This window comes from Corapipo altera, unplaced genomic scaffold, assembly GCF_003945725.1.
Source record: "Corapipo altera isolate COAL_440 unplaced genomic scaffold, ASM394572v1 74, whole genome shotgun sequence".
In the NCBI taxonomy this organism is placed as follows: Eukaryota; Metazoa; Chordata; class Aves; order Passeriformes; family Pipridae; genus Corapipo; species Corapipo altera.
The window spans coordinates 3,974,142-3,995,325 of NW_020884934.1; the positions used below are offsets into that span (position 1 = coordinate 3,974,142).

General features: G+C 37.3%; 1 protein-coding gene across 2 annotated transcripts in view; it reads left to right on the forward strand.

The window, feature by feature from the left end:
• Positions 1-21,184, forward strand: part of EPHA3 (EPH receptor A3) — a 205,013-nt gene that overhangs the window by 63,429 nt on the left and 120,400 nt on the right. For both annotated transcript variants that reach the window (XM_027660003.1, XM_027660004.1), the window contains exon 3: positions 5,547-6,207. In XM_027660003.1, the coding sequence (XP_027515804.1) occupies positions 5,547-6,207 (661 nt within the window). The remainder of the gene's footprint in view (positions 1-5,546; positions 6,208-21,184) is intronic.

Genomic DNA, 21,184 nt, shown 5'->3' on the forward strand with positions numbered 1-21,184 from the left:
TCAACCAGACTGCAACCACCACTCTTGACCAGACTGCACCAGCACTCTCACCACAGGTTTTCCCCTCTCCTTTTCCTTTAGACTCAGGGGGCCCAAAGAACACCACTCTGTTCATGCCCCAGGGTGCTGGGTTATATATTTGGGTTTTGTGGGTTAAAACCAATTGTTTGTCTGTATAATCGTACTTATTGTATTATTTTATTAAATTGTTATTCTGATTTATAATCTCTCTTTTGAGTTGAGTTCATTTCCCCTGCTGGTTTACCTTTAAACCAGCACATGGTGCTCATACCAATTAAAACATCATATCAATTTTTTTAATGCAAAATAAAATTGCAAGTAAATCTTGTTATGCTGTTACCTGAGATTGTCAGTGGAATGTCAGGGATTTAGCTACCTGAGTTTCATATGTTCCTTGAACAATTACGAAACTCCATTTTTGTTGGAGTTTTATGCTTTGTAGTTTAGGGGTTTTATAGCAATGTGATGCTGAAAGATGAAGTGTAGGTTTTTGGGGATCATACAGTTTCATACCTATATTGTAAATCACAAAAAGTCCTTCAATTTCCTATTGTAAACTGAAGATTTTGGTTTTTTTTAATATGACAGATTAGACAACACAAAAACTGATGTCACAGGTAGGATGAAAGAATTGAGGAGATCACTCATGTCCCAGATTCCCACATTGAGAGGGAACTTTTTACTGAGACTGCTCATGACATCCTAGGAAACGTCCTACATTCACTTCTATACTTTTCTTTTGTAAAGAGATTTGAAGAAATAAACTAAAGCCATAAGTCCAGCACACTCTGCCTGATCTGTTCTGGCAAACAAAATCCTTTTTGGCCCAACTTTGTCAGTCAGTATGACAAGGGCACATGAGTTAGACCCTCTCACTGGGGATCCTGAGACTTTTCTATACCACTGAAAGCAATCTCTTGTTTCCTGTCATTAACAGTATCCAAAGAAGATTTAAAAAATGAAAAGCAAACAAAAGAACATTTTCCAAAAGCCAAATCACATGCTGAGAAAGGAGTGGTGCTATGGCACTTCTCCTGGACATGTTTCGAAAGCATTGAATGTGCCTGAAAGCATCAATATGATGTAAGTACTTTGTAATAATATAAATTCAGAAGTGGTGTGTCCCACATCATGCTATTGTAGAATCCCTGACACATTTTTAGAAATATCTTCCTAAAATATTTTGAATTTATTATTCCTATTGGACTGCTCAGAGGACAGTCCTATCATTTCATCAGTCCAGTATTTAGGACTTGGCTATTAATTTCCAGTCTAACCACAGCCAGGACTGATAAACATTCGTTAGTTTTGTAGCTGCCCAGTATTGGAAGAAAGAAATGCCAGTTGGGACACCTCTGAAGTGTAATGCCCCATGGACTAGAGTTACCCAGATAATTGAGGTGAAAATTAGGTTTGAGTCCTGCCAGTGTCAAATCTTTCATACAGTCATTCTTCCAGCATTTCAACAGACTTCCTTTAAATTGTCAGCCTGACTCCCACGAACACCCTTCCTCCTCACTATTACACGGTGCCAACTCCTTCCTTACTTGGGTAGCTGACTCTGGCACCTTCTGCTTTATTTTTTCCACCTATCTGAAGAACAAAAATGCAAACTGTTCTTATTTTTTTTAGCCAAGCCTCAACAAGTTAAAATTTTGCATAGGAAAATGCAGTATCATCAGAAATACTTCTCTTTTTATTGTTTTGTTTTAAGTTCCAGGTGGGTTTCTGTGGTGACTAAATTTGGGTGGCCATACTTTCTTGCTGGATGGTTTCTTGTCTCTGCAGTGCATTCTTGATCTTGCAGAAACAGTAGTGGTTGCAAGATATACTGTTTAGGAGAGTTGATTTAATAGAAATTACCCCCCTATCCCATGCTGGTACTTCATGGGATGGGAATAGTACTGGGAAGTTTAGGTGAGAGAAGAGGAAGCTGAGACTGCAGCAGACTGTAGTCTGCATGAGGTGAAAAGAAACATGTCCCCATCTGTTTTACTTCTGGAGGTTTTTTCAATGCATCCCACATCTCTATTGTAGCCTTTGCTTTGGGTTTCATCGTTTCATTTCTATTTTGACCTGCTCAAGCCCAGGTTCCTGCATACTCAGAATGCTGTTCTTTTCTTTCTGTATCCTAATATACAAATATTACAGCACAGTAATTCTGGACTCTTAGCTGATTTACCCCTCACCTTCTGGCAGAATAGAATTTTCCTCATGTGTTTAAAAATACCTTAGATACTTTTTGTTTCTAATTGTTTTTCTCATCTCTATGCATCTTTTGTTACCTACAGGAAGGGCATTTTTTTCTGTAGCTTTTGTTGTAAGGAAGATCTATGTCTTCTATTATAAGGAATATCTTAATTTTTTTACACTCTGCTTTTCTCTAAGATTTGAAAATCAACTTTTTCCCATAATTATTCCTGTTTATATATTTCTTCCTTTACTTTTTAACTCCTACCTTCTTGTCCTTTTCTTTCAGCTAACTGTTTGAGAATATAGGTTAGAATGATAGGTGTACAAATTAAAACTGCATTGAATACTGTAATACTGAATAAGTGACTATTAACTATTGTAACCTTACAGAGCAAGTTGAATACATGAGTTACAAGTAGAGAAATAAAAATTAAAATTTGTACAAATATAGATGTTTGAGAAACCTCACTTAATAGAAAAAACTCATGGGTCGTGGAAGGAAAATTGTCTCAATGTTCTTGATAATCTGCTTACCATCTTTTAATATCACCTGGAGATGGCAATAAGAAGGCTTACTGGGAAAAGTTGCAATATATGAGCATTGCAAATGTACTGCTTGCTTTTTACTTTGATCATAATTATTGAATTGTGGAGATATTTTAAACTCTACAGGTTCCTGGTTTTGTTTCTATTTCCCAGTGGACATTTAAAATATGATGAACTGATTAGAAATTGTATGGAAAAGATAATCGCTGGATGACTTAGGAATCAGTGCGAGTTGCTTAAAATGCTCATAAAATTTGGTTTCATTATATAATCTTGTCTAGTTTCACCTGGTTGTTGTAAGTGGAGTTTTATTTGTCCAGCTAAGACCTCCAGATAAACTGGGACATCCAGCTTCTTTGGAGGCAATTGTGGCATCTGAACGGCTCTTTGCAACAGGGTTAGATTGTTGGCTCAAGGCCTGTACTTTTACAGGGACATCTGTCAGAGGAGAGCTCTTCACTCGATTTTGGGAAGCTGTCAGAGGCTGGGAGCCAGAGTCCAGCTGCAGGCAGGAGCTCGTGCTTGTATGATGAGCTACCACGTGGTGCCAAGCTCTCAAGTGGCCATGAGCTCTAGTGATTTTGACTCAGCAAGACCCTGTCCTGCAAGCTTTTTTTGGCAAAGTAGCATGTTATGGCTTGCTGCAGCATTTCAGCTGCTGTAGACACATCCAAGATTGTGTTTTAAACTCTGTTGAACTAGTCAGGAAGAGATAAAACTTGTGTACAGTCCGATCTGTAAAGTGAACTACAATAAACTTTGTTTCAATTAAAAGAAGAGTATTTATACTGCTTTTATCTGCTGGTTTAATAACATGATTTAAAATCACATCTTCAGTGGTGTGTGGACAATTTCATTGTGCAGACCAGCTCTTAGTCATGTTAAAACTTTCTTAAGTGAGTTGGGACTGAGAACTCTCAGATGCTACTCTGATGTGGTCACTTTTTTTTTTATTTCTTTGTATATGTGTGAGATATGCTTGTGTTGTAAAACCAAGAAACTGTAAACACTTCTGCGCTTTACTTTCCTACTGGGAATAATACTTTCCTCTCCTACTGTCTGCTCTGCAGTACACTAAGGTCCTGCAGCAAAAGGTGCTGATGTAAAACAAGTAATTAGACTGAGATCTTAAATATAACATTGAGGTAACGATTTTTGAGGGAAGATGTTTGTATGATAGTGTCTCCCTCCTGCAAGAATGGCAGCTGACAACATCCTTAGTTCTATCTGCTCTGCATCTTCAATTTTTCTCCCTGAATGGGTGAAAACAAAGAAAGATACATCTTAAAGTTACTTAGTTGTGTATGGTAAAAGACTAACAGTAAATATTTACTGTAAGTACACCCTTAGGATTTCTTTTTTCCTGTGATTCCTAAATATTCCTCTGGTAAGTGTGACTTTACAAATCAGGCAGGACTGATGAGTAATTCAAAAATAGAAAACCCATTCCTTTAGTGGGTCAAGTAAGTTTGTCAGCTGATGGCTGCTGTAAAAACGAATGATGGCTGTGTGTTCTTCAAAAAACATTTTAGTGTCCTAGCATATATAATCCACAGAAGAATTAACTAGCCAAGGAATGGTAAGTTGGAAGCAATTCTTAATAACTCTAAAAACTGGACTGAGCTTGACTGTTTGTCCAGAGTACATATATCCTAGCCAAAATCAATTGTCATGCTTTGAATAAAAGGAAAACTGTAAGGTTTTTTAATGACTGTATAGAATTTCAGTTGGAGCCATTGGCTGTCATTTGTAAGATTTCAAATCTTGTTTAATCTCTGAAATACAATTGATTCTAACAGTTAAATGTCGTGGTTCCTGTGCTGGTTTAAAAGTTAACCAGCAGGGGAAACCAACCCAACTCAAAAGAGAGATTACAAATCAGAATAACAATTTAATAAAATAATACAATAAGTATGACCACACAGACAAGCAACTGACCCTAACCCACAAAACCCAAATGTACAACCCAGCACCCCGGGGCACAAAACAAAACGGTGCTCCCTGGGCCCCCCCCGAGTCCAAAGCAAAGGGAGAGGGGAAAAAACCTGCTGGTGGGAGAGCAGGTGATTGCAGTCCAGCCGAGGGTGGTGGTCTCAGTCCGGCTGAGAGCAGTGAGCTGCAGTCTGGCTGAGAGCGGTGAGCTGCAGTCCTCCCCTGGATCCCACGAGTGGTGGAAAGGTTCCGAAACTCCAGGTTTCTATATTCTCCAGCTCAGGCAGGAATGTTCAGTTCCTCCCCCAGACTGGGGAATTCCATAAAAGGATGCTCAGTCCTTCCCTCAGAGTGAGGAATTCCATAAAAGGGCATGAGGACAGGAACATCCCCCCACCTCGCAGGCCTCTACTGACAACAGTTTCTGGGAGGGCTATAGAATGCTCAGGTTTGGGCTACACCCATCCGGTGATGAATCGATCCCAGCTGTTCTGACTAGGACAGTGCCCTTGTGAATCTCTTCCATTTCAGGTGAGTGTAGTTGAAGGACATGCTGCAATCATGGGTATAGTTTAAGAAATCACAGGTTTTTAATAATGTCAAACAGCTATAGCATCTCTTTCATGCCACTCTGAAATAACTTGGTAAAAACTGACTAATTAATGGTGAATTCTGTGTCCATTTAAGATGTTTATATGTTTTAATGGGAAAAAAATGCATGCAAATTCAATCAGACTTCATCGTCTATTTTATAGCGACATCCAAGCAAAATTATTTTTGCTTTTTCATCTAGGTGTGATTTTTATTGGTATAATCATTAATTTTAAAATATTTTCTTTTTTATTTTTCTGCAGTGGGAAGAGATTAGTGGTGTTGATGAGCATTATACCCCAATCAGAACTTACCAAGTATGCAATGTTATGGATCACAGTCAGAACAATTGGCTGCGAACAAACTGGATTCCACGCAACTCAGCTCAGAAGATCTATGTGGAGCTCAAGTTCACCTTGAGGGACTGCAATAGCATCCCTCTAGTCCTGGGCACTTGCAAGGAGACCTTCAATCTGTACTATATGGAATCTGATGATGACCATTCGGTCAAGTTCAAGGAGCACCAGTTTACAAAGATCGACACCATCGCGGCCGACGAGAGCTTCACCCAGATGGACCTCGGGGACAGAATCCTCAAGCTGAACACAGAAGTCCGTGAGGTGGGGCCCATCAGCAGGAAAGGCTTTTACTTGGCTTTCCAAGATGTGGGTGCTTGTGTTGCCTTAGTCTCGGTGCGAGTGTACTTCAAAAAGTGCCCTTTCACCGTCAAGAACCTTGCCATGTTCCCCGACACGGTGCCCATGGACTCCCAGTCGCTGGTGGAGGTACGGGGATCTTGTGTCAACCATTCCAAGGAGGAAGAGCCACCCAAGATGTATTGCAGTACAGAAGGAGAATGGCTAGTGCCCATAGGGAAGTGCTTGTGTAATGCTGGCTATGAAGAAAGAGGCTTTGCGTGCCAAGGTAACAATGCCTTCCATGTTCGTAGTTCTGCTGTTGGCAGGGGCTTCACCCTCTACCCCTGCTCTGTGTGCTGGGGTGTGTTCATTTGCTCCAAATTCCTGAGAGAAATACATTAGCTCCTAAAATTGCCTTTTATTTAAATTGCCATTTATTTAAACTGTGTAAATAATGTAATTTACTAAAAGTATTTGATGAGAGTCAACAGTTGATTTTTAGTAAACACGCTGTGTAGCAAATCTAGCCTCTCTTACCACTCTTGGACTTCCTTTCAGTATGTTATAGTTTACTTAAATGCTTTGTTTGTGTCAAAATATGTGATTTTTTTTTTTTAAACTTTGTGATTCCGTGTATGACTTCTGCTATTGAGCTGTGTTGATTAGTTGGGATTGGTCAGAAGAAAAACATGTAGCGTTGTTCTGGTAGCATAATTACTAAATGCAGGTGCATTTGGAAAATTAATAGTTGAACTTCAAAATTGCATTTTCATAAATGCTGATGTATTTAACTCAAAATAATTTTCTCCAAACTTTTTGTTTCTGCAAACTATGGTTATGTGAATGCTCCCAAGAACAAGAATACGCCAGTGATCTGGAGTTTTTGCAGAAATGGTCTCTTAAATGTCAGAGAAATGGATGTTGCATTTACTAATTTTGATATCAACCAAAATGATGGTGGCTTACATTTTTATGCTTTTTATAAAATTACATGTTGAAGTTTTGTGCTAGTTGAACCTTAAACCTCTTTTCACAGAGTGCCTTGAAGGGTGCTTGCTGTGGCAAAGAGTTTTCTGTTAAATATGTAACTAAAAGTTAAATATCTAGAAATACCATGGATGGAGGGAGCAGTAGCTGAGATGTTTAGGGGGGGCTGTGTGTATGGGTACATGTGCAAATCCGTATATCTACAAGAGCAATTTAAAGTATTATGAACCTGGTTGAGAGAGCACCTACTCCTTTTTAATCAGTCCTACAGCAACTTTGTGTCAAAAAATTGTTCCTGTGGAGCTACCAAACCATAGACAGGTAGTTGTGAAAACTGTTACACTAACTAACATGACCTTTTCTCAGAAAATGCCGGGGAGATCTCGGAGGAAAGGGGTTACGGGTGTATTCTGTTTGATTTTGCTTTTAAGTAGATTTTAAATAATTTTTACCATCAATGAATAAATTGGGTATCCAAGTCTGAGTACGCTTAATATTGATATTAAGAAAAAAAATTTAAATTCTTCTGTTGCTGAATTCAGGGGAGGATATTTTGTTATTCAGAAATGCTTTATCTAGGGCCTCCTATAGCTACACTTAGAAATGCTATAACATCACAGATATTCTTTTATCCAGTGTTTATAGTCTTGCTTATTACAGAGCCCATGGCCTTGTAAATGTTTGAAACCTGTTGGTTTAGCATTTCGGTTACACATGAGCAGAAAAAGACAAGCACTCCAGAAAGCAACAGACTACAACTCAGCCAAATTTGAGCTAAGCAAAATAAAATAAACTAAACTTTTATTAAAAACAGGTTTTCAAATGCTTGGTGTAGGCAAGGCAGCTCCTACTGAGTTTTGCAGAGATTAGGAGTAAGTTGACATGCATGTGTGAGTATATCATACATAATTTGGTATATCATACATGATTTGGAAGGCAGAAAATCAGACTGTGGGACAATTATCTTTTTCTATTTTTCTTTTTTTTCTTTCTCCCACCTCTTTGTCTTTTTTTTTCCTTCCTACCCACTGTTGGTCAAGGGAGTGATATATGAGGAAACCATTAACAACAGCAACAGGTCCTTCTGGTTTATTCTGATTTAACATATTATGTCCTACTAACTTTTATTGAAGGTCATATTTATCAAATACTTCCAGTGTGGTGTGATTGAAGTGGCACTCTAAAAGCAGTCAGTAATTCAAATCCTCCCATTTGTCAGCATTGGTAACTCAACAGGAGCTGGAAAGCTCGGAAAAACAGTTCAGTTTTGACCTCGGGCTCAAAACTGCATCTTTTTATTTTTTTCCTTCACTCTTTCTCTTGCTCTGACTTTTAGGCTTTAAGGATTTTTGTGTTTATTTGGGATTTAGTTTTTGGGTTTTTTTTGTCAACAAAAGGGTAATGAAATCAGGATTGTAGTGTCTGACCAAGATCCAAAATGGTGTTACAAGCATGGGCTGAAAAAAAAACATGTTTCAGTTGAAGTTTGAAGGAGTAATTAGTAACAGAATCTATTGTCTTCCCAGTAGTTGGGAAGACATTTTACAGCTCAGGGTCTGTCACTACTTGATTCTGCATCCAGGCTGCTTCTGATTTTGTTTGTTTCCATAATGCTGTTTTCAAAAACAATGTCATTTTGCTTTAGCAGGAGATTATCACTGATGATTAAAATGAAGGAGTTTAATGGTAAAAGATCAGCCTATTTAAATTTCATTAAGAACAGGTGGGGTTTTTTTCTGTACCTGGAAAATGATTAGGGAACAGTCATGCCCCCAAATAACACAAATGGTACCAATTTCCATGACTGCTTTTTCTCTGCACAACCAGGAAAAGCTGGCATAAGGCTCAGACAATTTCTTCTTATTGGTATATGTGTAGATATAAAAACATGCAACTTTTTATAACATCTTTATGTAAGATCTAAAAAGCCAAGATTGGACTACTAGCTTTACTCAGCTTATTGGTTCATGTTGGGTAGAATATTGTCCTGTTCTGGATCCTAATAAGCAGTAAAATACCCACCTGTCAGTCAGGAAAAGAATTTTACTGTGACCATCCTTGTACTCTTTAGTGTGTGTGTCTGTGTGTCTGTGTGTAGAAATGATTTCTCAAAAGTGAATTGTATACCTGACTTTGAGGAATTCTGGTATTTGTGATATACTTTAGCTTAACAGTTTAAGATGTAGCACCTTCTCTAGGAAAGACTTCTGCACCTGCTCAGTATTTTGGAGGGATTGGTTTTGCCTGAAATACAGTAAGATGTGTCAGGGAGCAAGTTGGAAAACCCACTCTTTCATACCTGTTTTCCCCCTTAAATAATAGATGTGTTGGCCTACATATTTATAGCATCTTCCCTCTTAGATTAGTATGATTTAATTAGTGGGAAAAAAATCACAACTGTCTGGAACTACCCACTAAATGCTTTCTGTTATTTCTGATATTTTCCATCCTATTACTCCCTCAAGAAGGAAAACTCATCTTTTCTCTTTGTTCCCCATCAAACAGCCAGAATAGATCAGGTCAGAGGTTTGTCTGCCTTAGTATTCTTTCTCTGCCAGTCACTAATGGCAAATTCCTAAGGAAAACCAAGGAAAAAAAAATATATATAAAGCTATATAAAATGCTGCTTTACAGAGTGTACCTTTTAACTTCTTCCAGTCTACTGTTGACTTTTAAGATAGATGTTGTAAGAAAGACTATATATGATAGAAACTAGTGACCTGTGACTTGTTAATTTGCCTATTTTTTGGCTCATTTATATTTTTAGTCTCTAAGTTTTTATGGCAATGAATGCCATATCTTGTCTTGTGTGGAAGACATAACTTCCTTCTGTGTTTAAGTCTTCTGGTTTAGAGTCAGTGGGATAGGGTTTTTTATGCCCTTGTATAGTGAGAAAATAACTGCTGCCTTTTCAGCTTCTATATTTACAATTTTCAAGGTCTCTTTTGTGTCTAATATCTCATCTCTAATACCTCTTTTCCCAGCTCTTCCTATCTACTGGTGTCTTCTTTTTTAAAGGACAAATTGCTCTATACCTCAACTCATCCTTTTTGACTGCCTCTGTACTCAAAGTAAGCAATGTGATTTAGGAAAAGGGAAATGAGGCTTGGGTTGCACTATTGAAGTAGCAAGTACAGCAGGAGATTATGCAATGGCAAAGTGTTTGGAACAGCCCAAAGATCAAGAAGAGAAAAGGAGCATTCACATCACCTGCCCAGTGAGTGAAGTAGACTCAGTTTTGTTTTGAATGCTAGAGAGAGGAAATAGATTTCACGATCTGAAGGTCCATTAGTGGGGTAACAACATCAAAATAAACGGGAAAATGTAGGATAAATGGTAGAAAAAAAAAGTCTGTAGTTTTTTAATGATCCAGAAGTCTCTTCGGAGAAATAATGGAAGCCTTGTTTAAGGAGCTGTTTTTTAAAAAAAAGCAGTAACCAGATGATAAAGGAAATCCTGCACTGACAGGCTTGGACTAATAAATCTTTTCCATCCTGAATGTGTCTATTCTGTTGTTGGTTTATTTCCTGCACTTCAGAAAGACTAGCTGGACATGGAGAATGTTATTTTTCACTATGATCTACTTAATTAGCAAACATGCAGTGGACAATTGTTTATGCACGTGGGAGAATGAGTGAGCTTGAATGTTCTTTTGAATGCTTCCAACAGGTGACCCTTTAGACCAAAACCAAGCTTTGTGGCTCCACTTATCAAATGGAAAATTAAATTGGTGAGCCTGAACAGACTGACTCAAAAAGCACAGAATAACATTTTCTGCATGCTGTTGTTTGAAGGTATAGTTCTAAATTGTAGTTGCTGAAATTGAGTAAGTCTGAACTGTACATTTTCTATGTAATACTATGTAATAAAGTTGTAAGTTTTAACCACAAGTGACTGATACATTTTCTATAACAAAGCTGGAAGAAAAGAAAAATGTAGAGCAACAGCTCTTCCTTATGTATTTAATTTTTAGCTATTAATCAGGTGGATTGGATGGGAGAAAAGGGAGTAAGGGGTAAAGGAGAGAGGGGTTAAGTTCACCCACTGTGTCTGGTTATTGCAAAAATGACTTCACAAGGTTTCCCTTAACACTAAATTTTTCAGCTTCAGGTTGTATAGTGAGCATATCTTAAATCATAGTTCTCTAAGTTTATGGAGATATGAGAGGAATGCCATCTCTGGCTGCTAAATCTGAACCATCACATACACTGCTTAATGCTTTCAGTGGAATGAATGCTGTACTTGAGATTAAAATATGTAAAGCATCATTAATACAAAGGAAGAAAAACATCTCTCCAGATTTCTTTTTTTCCATGCTTTAAAGAACCGTTTTGTCTCTGCATCAGTGAATCTAATTTTTACTTTCTTAGATCAGTAAAAAAAAAAAAGAGAAAAAGATACTGTGTGGAACCACTCAACTTTGTGCAAGTGAAAACAGATGGAAGGCACACATGCTGCAACTGCAAAGACATTTTTCCTTGGAAATAGCTGAGTGGCTCAGATGTATTGCTCACACTAAAAAAAGTGTAATTTTAACTCTTAGACTCTGTATAGAAGAAATTATATTTAATAAAATGTAGGAACTGATCATATGAAGATCATACCATATAATAATGGAACTATCAAGAAAGTTTCCTTTTACATGAAATCTGAAAAAGTGATTCAGATTTTTTAAAGTGGAGGTTTGAGGTGTGTTTTTATTCCTTCGATTTGAAGTATTGTTTTGATTTTATAAAAAGCAAGAGAGAAGCTTTTTAGGAGGACTCTTAGTCTTTCAAGCTAGTAAACTAAAATGACAGCAGCTATAAATTATGAATCACTTCATTTGTAAAATATTCATTGTTTTTATCTACTTTATGCTCTATAAGTACATAAACAGAGCACACAGCCAAGAATGAAGTGCACTGAATGCTTCCTAAAGGTCCCAGCCAACTTTTTAGGTAACATTCTCTGACTGTAACCAATTTGGAAAATATTTTCCAATTTGTACATCATAAGCAGCAGATTTTAAATGTGGGTTTTTAAGGCAAAATTTATTTGGCTTAATCTTATGGTTTGTGAGTGTATTTGTCACACATCCTGAAGAACAAAAAATTAAAAAGGAGCATTCTGAAATTACTAGAAAAGAGATTTTTTGATACAACACTATGCACATTCTCATATTAGAAAGTGTTCTTTCAGTCCTTTGCAGTTATTTGAGAGGAATCTTTACTAAATTTCTTGGAGATTGGGAGAGAGGTGTTTAAAAACATGATCATACGTATTTCTATTCAGTTTTTGATCAATGATTGGGAGCCTACCATTAAGTGTCCTTAGAAAATTTAGTTGTTCAGTGGTGCAGTGTCAATATATGACATGACTAGAGAATTTAGCATTGATTTTTTGTGCTTGAAACTAGCTGGGAAACAGAAAGATTTACCTAGAAAATGGAAATATTTGCAAAAGTCTTGATGACTCACAAAATGCAACCTAATACACTTGCACTGTATGTTTGTTTGATCCAGATATGTTACCACTTTAGAAGTGCTTGCTCTGCCACACTGTGTGTATTTTGGCAATTTCTTCCTTATTTGCCCTTACCAGCTTTTCAAGCAGCAAAAAGACCAACCCTCTCTCAACTCTGACAAAAAAGTCACCACACCACACCCTGCTGCCCAGATTCTCTACAATTTAACAAGTTTGTGAAACACTTCCTTCCTTTTTTAGCATAAAAATTTTTACCCTAATTCTCTGGCACTTATTTGTTCAATATCCCTACTGTTGAATTTTTTGTGCAGGATTTTCCTGCAAATATCTCACGGCTGTCTGTCACAGAGGATCCTGGGGGATCTTGCTGGCATTTCCTTAACCTTTTCATTTTAATGGGTTTGCTTCTTTGGAGGCTTTCAAAAGATTAAAAACTAAATTAATAGTATCATCCTGAGCATGTTTCTCCTTGTAGTGTCTTTGGGTGATTTTCAATATGGGCTTAAGCTCAGGGCTGCACAAAGGTTGTATTGTCAGTGGGAATTCGTGGAACACACTCTTTTTCCCTGCGTTTCTCTGCCACTGGCAGTCTGTGTAAGGAGCTATTTGACAATCCCTTATTAGTTCCAGAGTGGAACTTATAAAGGCTAACAGGGCTTTGCATTACAGCTGACAGCTGGTACTAGGTTTTAAACAGAGAAAGCAATTGTAGGGAGAGCTGTGAGTTTTGATAACATTCACTGAAAATTCTCTTAAAGTAAGAACCATCTTGAAAGATGAGCACAAGACGACAGGAGTCTTCTATGTGGCTGCTGCTTCTCAGCATGAAGCACAAGATGTTGTCAAAACAGGCTGTTGGCAGACATCTAGATAACCAGCAATTGATATCAGACTTTATTGAGACACTTAGACGGCAGGAAAAGTATCAGAATTTACTGTTTCTTTGGATTACAAACTGAATAATGAGGGTTGCATTTGGAATGTCTCATCCTTCTTGCATTTGAAATCGCAGTTTTATTCTCGGTAGCACACCAGGAAAATAATAACATGGACTTCACACAGTGTGTTTAGGGAGAGAAGATGCAAAGTTGATGGCATAAAATTTGTTTGTGGCTTCAGCTTTAAGTGCCTGCCTGCATCAGATACCCTGGCAATTAGTGCAGCTATCTCTGTTAGGCAGAGAGAGACCTAAAACAATCCTTCACAGGTCAAGGAGGTGAAACTATTTCACTGTCATGAATCTGTGGGTTCAGTGGTTGTCTACTGTAAGGTTAAAATTTGATGTGATAATTTAGAACAGCTGCTCTTTGACAGAAAGATTCACTTTCAACAAGGGAAGGAAGAGCCATATGGTAAAAGCTGACACTGTGAGAGGCCTGAGGATCTGCAGGCAGTTCTCTTCAACAATATGGTTGAAGTAATGCATTTTTACTTGCCGGTGGTATTTCCAGTCTTGGAATACTTTCTTGAATCATACCTTAAACCACCCAGGAATGCTTCTTTTATAGCTGTTTTTCAATAATACTTTTTATTAACAGTGATGATTAATTGACAGAAAAGGATGTTGGGCTTTAAAAATGCACAGTTTGTTCATAGCCCCATCCAGGCTGCTGTTTGTGCTGTAAAAACTGCAGTTTCATAGAATGATTGCTTCAAAATTTTCAAGCAAAATAACAGGGGATGTCTCTCTCACACTCAACACTTGGATTCATATGTTTTTAGCAGGGTATTTAAGATTTACTTAAATGACACTGCCTTTATACACATACTTAAATTCTTCTAAACTGAGCATGTGACATAGCATGAAACCTAATGGAAATAGTGATTTCTTTTGCTCAGCCTGAACAGGAGTGGTCAGTTTACATATAGGAGTGAGGTGGTCTTCGGGAGTTCAAAATCTTATGAAGAATTCATTTGTCCTCCAATTTGGAGGAGGGGAATCATTTGTCACAAGAATTAGTTCTAGGTAAAAAAACCCTTAGACCCTTTTCTCTTTGATGTGGCAGAGATTTTTAAGGTAAGGGGAATAACAGAATAAATAACTTAGAGGTGCCCAGCTCTTATCTCTAAGAAATGCCACTAAAAAGTTGACCAAAAACCTTCAACCAACAGTGCAATTGCCCGTAGGAATTAGTCATTTTTTTGGTGTGTCTCATCCCCCTGTCTCCCCACCGTTAATAAGGATGGGACACAAAACTGTTCCTTAAGGAAGAAAAAAATTCTTTCATTCTCTTAGGAAAAAAAAAAAGAGAAAATCTCTAAGGTGATTACAGTAAAGCAGTAAAATATGTTGAAACAGTCATCTGCTACCCAGCTGAACTAAGAAAAGACAGGAAGTTTGACAAACATAAGAAAGTCAAATATTCAACATGTTCTTTGATGTTTTGCAACCTTATACAGAGTTCACTCATGCAGAATTTGACCTAACCTGAACAGCCCCTTAATGTCTGTAAGAGGTAATTCTAAGTTTTAGGTATGCATGTATAGAAAGTTTTTATTTATAAATGTGTTCTGCAGCATTTTTTATGCCACATTAATAGTAGGATGTTGTAGAATTCAGTAAGTAAGAATTCCTTCTTTTTTTTTCCATAATGAATGACATAATGTAGTCATTATTATTATAAGAAGAAATATGAGCAAATTATTCAATATTCTGTAGCTGCAGTTTAACAGGGGCATCTCCATCTGCTGTAACGTGCCTCTTTAGATGCCAGAACAACTTGAATTCCCTGAAGGCTCAACAGGATTATTTTCTGATTTTGGTAATGTGATCCTAACACTGAGCTGACAGCTATGGGCAGTTTATTTTAAGAAGCTACTCTTCTATTCTGTTCTAGGAATTTTCAGGTTTTTTCCCAAAAGAATAATATGGGAAACTAAAACAGGGCTGAGGGACTGTGACTTGAAGTGAAGTCAAGGTTTATGAACCATGAACACGAGATCACTGTTCCAGCTGTAAAACTGGTGTTCATACCGGGCAGGGGGAAGCAGTTGGGTGAGAAACAGGGCATCTTGGCTGAAGAAGTAGTTTTGAATTCTCAGGTAATCACAGCTACTGAACATTCTGTTTCTTCAGTTAATAGACCATTCATTAAATTGTCATTTTTACAGTGTGTAATGTCTCTGACATTTTTGACTGTGAAGATGGAGTGTCCAGAACTTTCACCTTGAGATCTTAGGAATTTTGTAAATAAAGAGGATGGAATTAGAAAGAATTAAATTAAATTAAATTAAACTAAAATTTCTTCTTATGGTGGACGTTTAATAGGCAACCAGTCTTGTTTCTCACACAGTGTGAGGGTATGAACTCCCAGTGAAATGAATAGTGAAAGGGGAATCAGCTTCTGTATCTTTTCTCTACCCACACTAACCACAGCAGGCAGTGGAAGAAAGAAAGCTACATTTTTTTGGAAGAGTCAGAACAGGAAAGAGAATGAGACGAGAGAGAAGAATGGAGGGGGAGGAAAAAGTCACCATAGTAAATAATATATACTTATTTTATGTTGTTTCTACTGTTTCATTAAAACCTAAATGCTGCTATTAGTATTCTTAAAAAAAGGTCTCTCTGAATCTCTCCTGGCCAGCATTTTAAGACTGATGTTTCTTTACATCACTGAATTTTCAAGAGTATTTACCTACCAGTACCTCAGAAATTATGAAAAAGACTTAGGAGGTTGGACTAGATGATCTCCAGAGGTCCCTTCCAACTCTAACAATTCTGTCATTCTGTGAACTTTAAAGTCAAAAGACTTCATCTTGTCCTGAACTCAGTGGGCTGTTTTTTTTGGTGCAGCAATTGGAAAAGCCTTTGTGTAGTGGATTTAGCCACTTAGAGGGACATGAAATAAAGCACTTGCCAGTGGTCATGTGTACATGTAGAGTTTCCCTGGGTAGGTATGATGTAGAGGTTCAGTTTATCATCTACATCCTTTGGGAACAGCTGCTTGATGCCATGTCCATAGGCAAACAGCTTCTGTGGCCTGGGAGGAGTTGTGTGTGGAGCACAGGGGAAGTCCTGAGCTCTCCTGGTCTCTGCTTTCTCCAGCCACCTGCTTGCAGAAGGTGAGAGCAGGGTATCAGGTGGTGAATCTCTCAGAGGTTTGGAGGGAGAGGGTAGCAGAGGTTTTTTGAACTGAATACAAGTTAATCCTTGTTTGCCCTCATGCTGCAGCCCTGCTGCTGATCCATCCTAATCCCCAGCAAATCTGAAACGTGATTATATCCAGATCGCTTGAGTTTTCGCTCAATTGGATTTCTAGTTTGGCTTCTGATTCAAATCTGCAGTGTGATAACAACCTAACCTTTTAATTTTTAATCTCTTCCCTGAAAAACTAGACTCTGCTTCCCCCAAAAAGTTAAATACTTCTCTTTAATTGAAAAGCACACAAGCTGCCCTCAAATCCTCTGGTAAAAGCAGGTGTTCAGGCACAAGTCTGTTTAGTATAGAGCTTATTTAAACATGGATTAAGGGCTTTTTTGCAATTGAATGTGTTGTTTTTTGGTGTAATAATTACTTTCCAGAGCCAGCGTGTTTAAATTACTGCATGCCCTCTATCCCAAATTCTCTTATAATTAGGGATTATCTTATAGCTTGTCAGTTATCCATCTGTTGGGAATCTTCCTTGTCTATGTTGCAGTCATGGCAGTCAAGCTGTTACCTCCTGCTTGCCTGTCAGCATCAGATCCCCAGATGTGCATCCACACATTACACATCCACCAGGCTGAAACAATCATTCTACCTACAGGTGTTTTCTTGTTTTTGAATGGCAGGAAATTCTCTGATATATTATTTGCAAATGCAATATAATATATGCAATAAATTACATTGCATTCATTACTTTATATGTAGTGATGTAAGCAGTTTCTCTCTACTTGAGAAAAAAAACCCCAGTTATAATTTTCTGAGATAGTAGAATAAAAAGCATACTGGTCTAATGATTTTTCATAAATTATTGTCTCTTTTTAATCTGTATTATTTTCATGCCGTGCTTTAGAATTTCCGCTATTTGAAAGGGCCTTTTTTCGCTGTAATAATGTAATTTAACTTTTGAGTTGTTGCATCTTTCATTTTTTCCGACATCAGGAAGACTTTTTCCACTGAAAGGGTCAGGCATTGGAAGGGGCTACCCAGAGAGGTGGTAGAGTCCCTATGCCTGGAGGTGTCCAAGAAACGACTGGACATGGCACTCAGTGCTATTTGATGTTGGAGGTCTTTTCCAACCATAATGCTTCCATGATTCTATGCTTCTCCAAGTTATTTTTTCTTAGGCACATTGTATGCCATGTTGTGCTCCTGTCTTCTACATTAATCTTTTTGCTAGATTTTAGGTTTGAGAGCAGGAAGGGGGTTTTACCCTGGATTAGTTTGGTCAAGTTTATCAAATTCCCAACCCCCCTGCCCAAACACTTGTGAAAACAGGCACATGTATTCATTGTACTTTGGGATCCATCTGATTTTGTGGGATCACCAGGAGACTGGAAAAAATTCTTTGCTGTTGCTCTGAGCTGGGACTTTGGAAATGCTCTTGACATCGTAGAGGTGTCAACTTTGATACGGTTAAGGCTTTTGGTCTTTCATTACAGACTGTAAATCTGATTTGGGGCATAGCAACTTACTTTGTGGTGTTTGATGATGTGTTTGTTGACTTTTTTTGGACTATTTCCATGACTTGAAGATCTGTCTATATACAAACATTTATTTAAAAACAAACCAAAGAATAAACAGTGTTGCATATTCTCTCTACAAACAATTTAGAAACACTTACTGGTTTTGGATAACAATCAGGTCCTGCAGTAATCTGTGGCAGTTTCTAGTGGAGGTAAAAAAAGAAATATAATTTTTGCCTTCCTGTAGTAATTATGAAGATGTTTGGAGTGAGATGAACCTGACTGTTAGGTACTGCAGACTCCTGGATGTAGCAGAGTCATTAAAAGGTCCCATTAGGTGTTTCCTTTTTGTCAAGTCAGAAACATGAAGAGGTGTGATAACTGCAATTTTGTTATAAAGACTAAAAAAGGGATGTTTATGAAGACAACTACTGATAGAGGTATAAAACATTTTTTAGAGTCCCATTGGAGATTTACCCAAGAGCATAATTGCAAGGCTTCTGTAACTTCTAATAAAATATTTCCTAACAAATAAAGGCCTGTTCATTCTGGAAGAGTTCAATAGCAGAGAAAGCAGTAAAAATGACCAATGGCTTTGTGACTACTTGTTCCTGAGGAGTATGGAGAAGACAAGGAGGGGTTATAGTGCAAGCAGCATGTTCACCTTCTGCATCAGCAGCTATTCGTAACATCAAAGCATTCATTTTTTTTTCTTGTTGTTGTTGTTGACATAACTTTTTACTTCACCTTCTCATGCTGTGATGGATCTGAAGACCTTTGCACAGGCTACTTTTTTATGCTTGTCTTCTCTGTTCCTGTTTTGGTAAGAGAGGGAGTGGGTGGGTAGAGAAAGTCAGCTTTCCCATCTTCAGTAGCTGGCAAGCTGCTTGGCTGAGGATTGATGCTCCTTGCTGGCTCGCAGTGGGAGCCTCTGGAATCTGTGACAGAGACAGATGATGGCATGCTGGACTCTGTCAGCAGAAAATGGCAGGGCCTGAATGAGGAGGAATGCTTTCCTCATCAGCAAACTTGATGTTGCCTTCTGTGAAGGTGGGACATAAGGGAATGGTAGCCTGATGGAGTGCATTTTTTCTTTTGTCTTTACATTTTAGATGCAAAGTCTCTAACCATATATATTGCTTGTGCCGTCTCTGAGAACAGTTTTGGAGTTCCCATGGATTTGATGGGAAGAAGCCAAGCATTTCAAAACAATAAGCTCTCGGACAGATGAGAACATGTGACTTTTGATAAGATGCTGTTCCTCTTAAACAACACACTACTCTACAGTTAGGAAAGCAGTGCAATAAATCAGTGAATAAATTTATTTTTGTATCTGTGAAATACAAAATCACAACACAAATGAGATCATGAAATCTGCAAAAGTATGAATTAATTAATTGTTAATTTACTCAGCTAAGATGTTTAACTCTGTCAGTCATTCAAAACCACTTCTTTATATTGTAATTTAAAGTACAAGACAGTTGGTGTGCTAATAATATTAATCAAGTGGGATTCTTTTAGATAACAGTTGGCTAGCCTCTATAACTAACATGAAATTCTAAACATTTCAACGAAGTACGTAACATTTCTGTGATACTAATTCAAGTGCATGTTATCCAGTTGCAAAAAAAGCAATTGACTGTGTGATTTTACTAATAGGTGGAGCCCAACTTTCAAATTACCAATTAAATAAACTTTAGCAAGTATTTAATATAAAACTAGTATCTTACAGAAAAATAAAAAAACCAGCACCTGAGCTTCATAAGCACAAGTATTTTCAATAATTTTGTATCTTTAAATGTCATTTTGTCCAGCTGAGAGGTAGGAATGTAAATAGCTGTGAACACACTGGTGTTTTTACAGCTCTCATTATTCAGGGTTCAGTTCCGCCATTAAGAAACATAATGGAATGTTTGTGCATCGAGACTTGATAAAAAAATAAATATTTTTTGTCAGTTACAAAAAATATCACCAGTGCCACACAAATGTTTTGTTACAGAAGAATTGTGACAATGTGAAGGCTTTGATTTTATTGCTTTTGGTTTGGTATTTTACAGAGTCCTCATGATCAGGTTCGTTACAGCTAAATGCATGAAAAAATGCTTCAATTAGCAGTATATTGAAATGGTTTGCAACCATTTGCTCCCTCCCTGTAATTTGGAAGTTTGCATAAATTATTACATTCACAGGACTGCATGCCTGAAGGCTTTGGATCTGCTCTTTTGCTCTAAATAAGTCCAAACAATACCTTAAAAGAAAACCTATCCTTGTCTGCCTCTCTTTGTCTTGATATATATTTTTCTTTCTGTGATACCAAGACCTATATCTCTGTACATATATATATATATACGTATATATATATATATATAAATACATAGATATATCCCACAAAGAGAAGAACTGAAACTCTTTACTTGCTTTGCATGTCTTAGGAGAGTAATTTGTAAAATACAGGGCAGGGAGATTTATATGAAAACATATGGAAACCATGGGGGTGAAGCCTGGAGAGGCTACTTGTCCCAGCATGGGATGCTCCATCTTAACCTAAACAGGAGCTGCTGGCTAAGGCTGGATGACCCCATGCTGGGGCTGGAAAACTGCATGAACTAAGCTTAGTTACCAGGAAAAGTATTTGGTTCATAGGCCACTGCTGCCACAGAATATATATATATATATATATATACTTATATATTATATATTATATATATATATTTCTATATTTTATATATATATATAAAATATACATATATGGCCCTGTTGATAATGCCAAGTAACAAAACCTGCAACAGAGGAATTTTACCTAATGCAAGGTATGTTAACAAGCAGTGAATAAGTGTTTAATCTAAAAAAAGTGGTACTGATACAAAAAGAAATTGCATTTACGTGAATTTGATTGAATTGGTGAAGTTTTATGAATTGATTTGTTGGCATAAATAATAATTGATGCTGTTAAATGTGCTGTTTTGAAACTCTGTTTTAAAGACCTAGCTACCTGTGCAGTGAAAAGAATCAAAACTTGTGTGTGGAAATTAAGTATTAGTGTTATTTAACCCACCAGCAGCTCTAACATCTGTAGCCAAAAAATATTTATTTGCTTACACTGGACTGTGATTGGATTACTTAAGTTTTAACGGCTTTTTTAGTCTGGTTTACCCTGAGTAAAGATTGTAATTCATTATAGAGCACCGCTTAAAAATAATTAT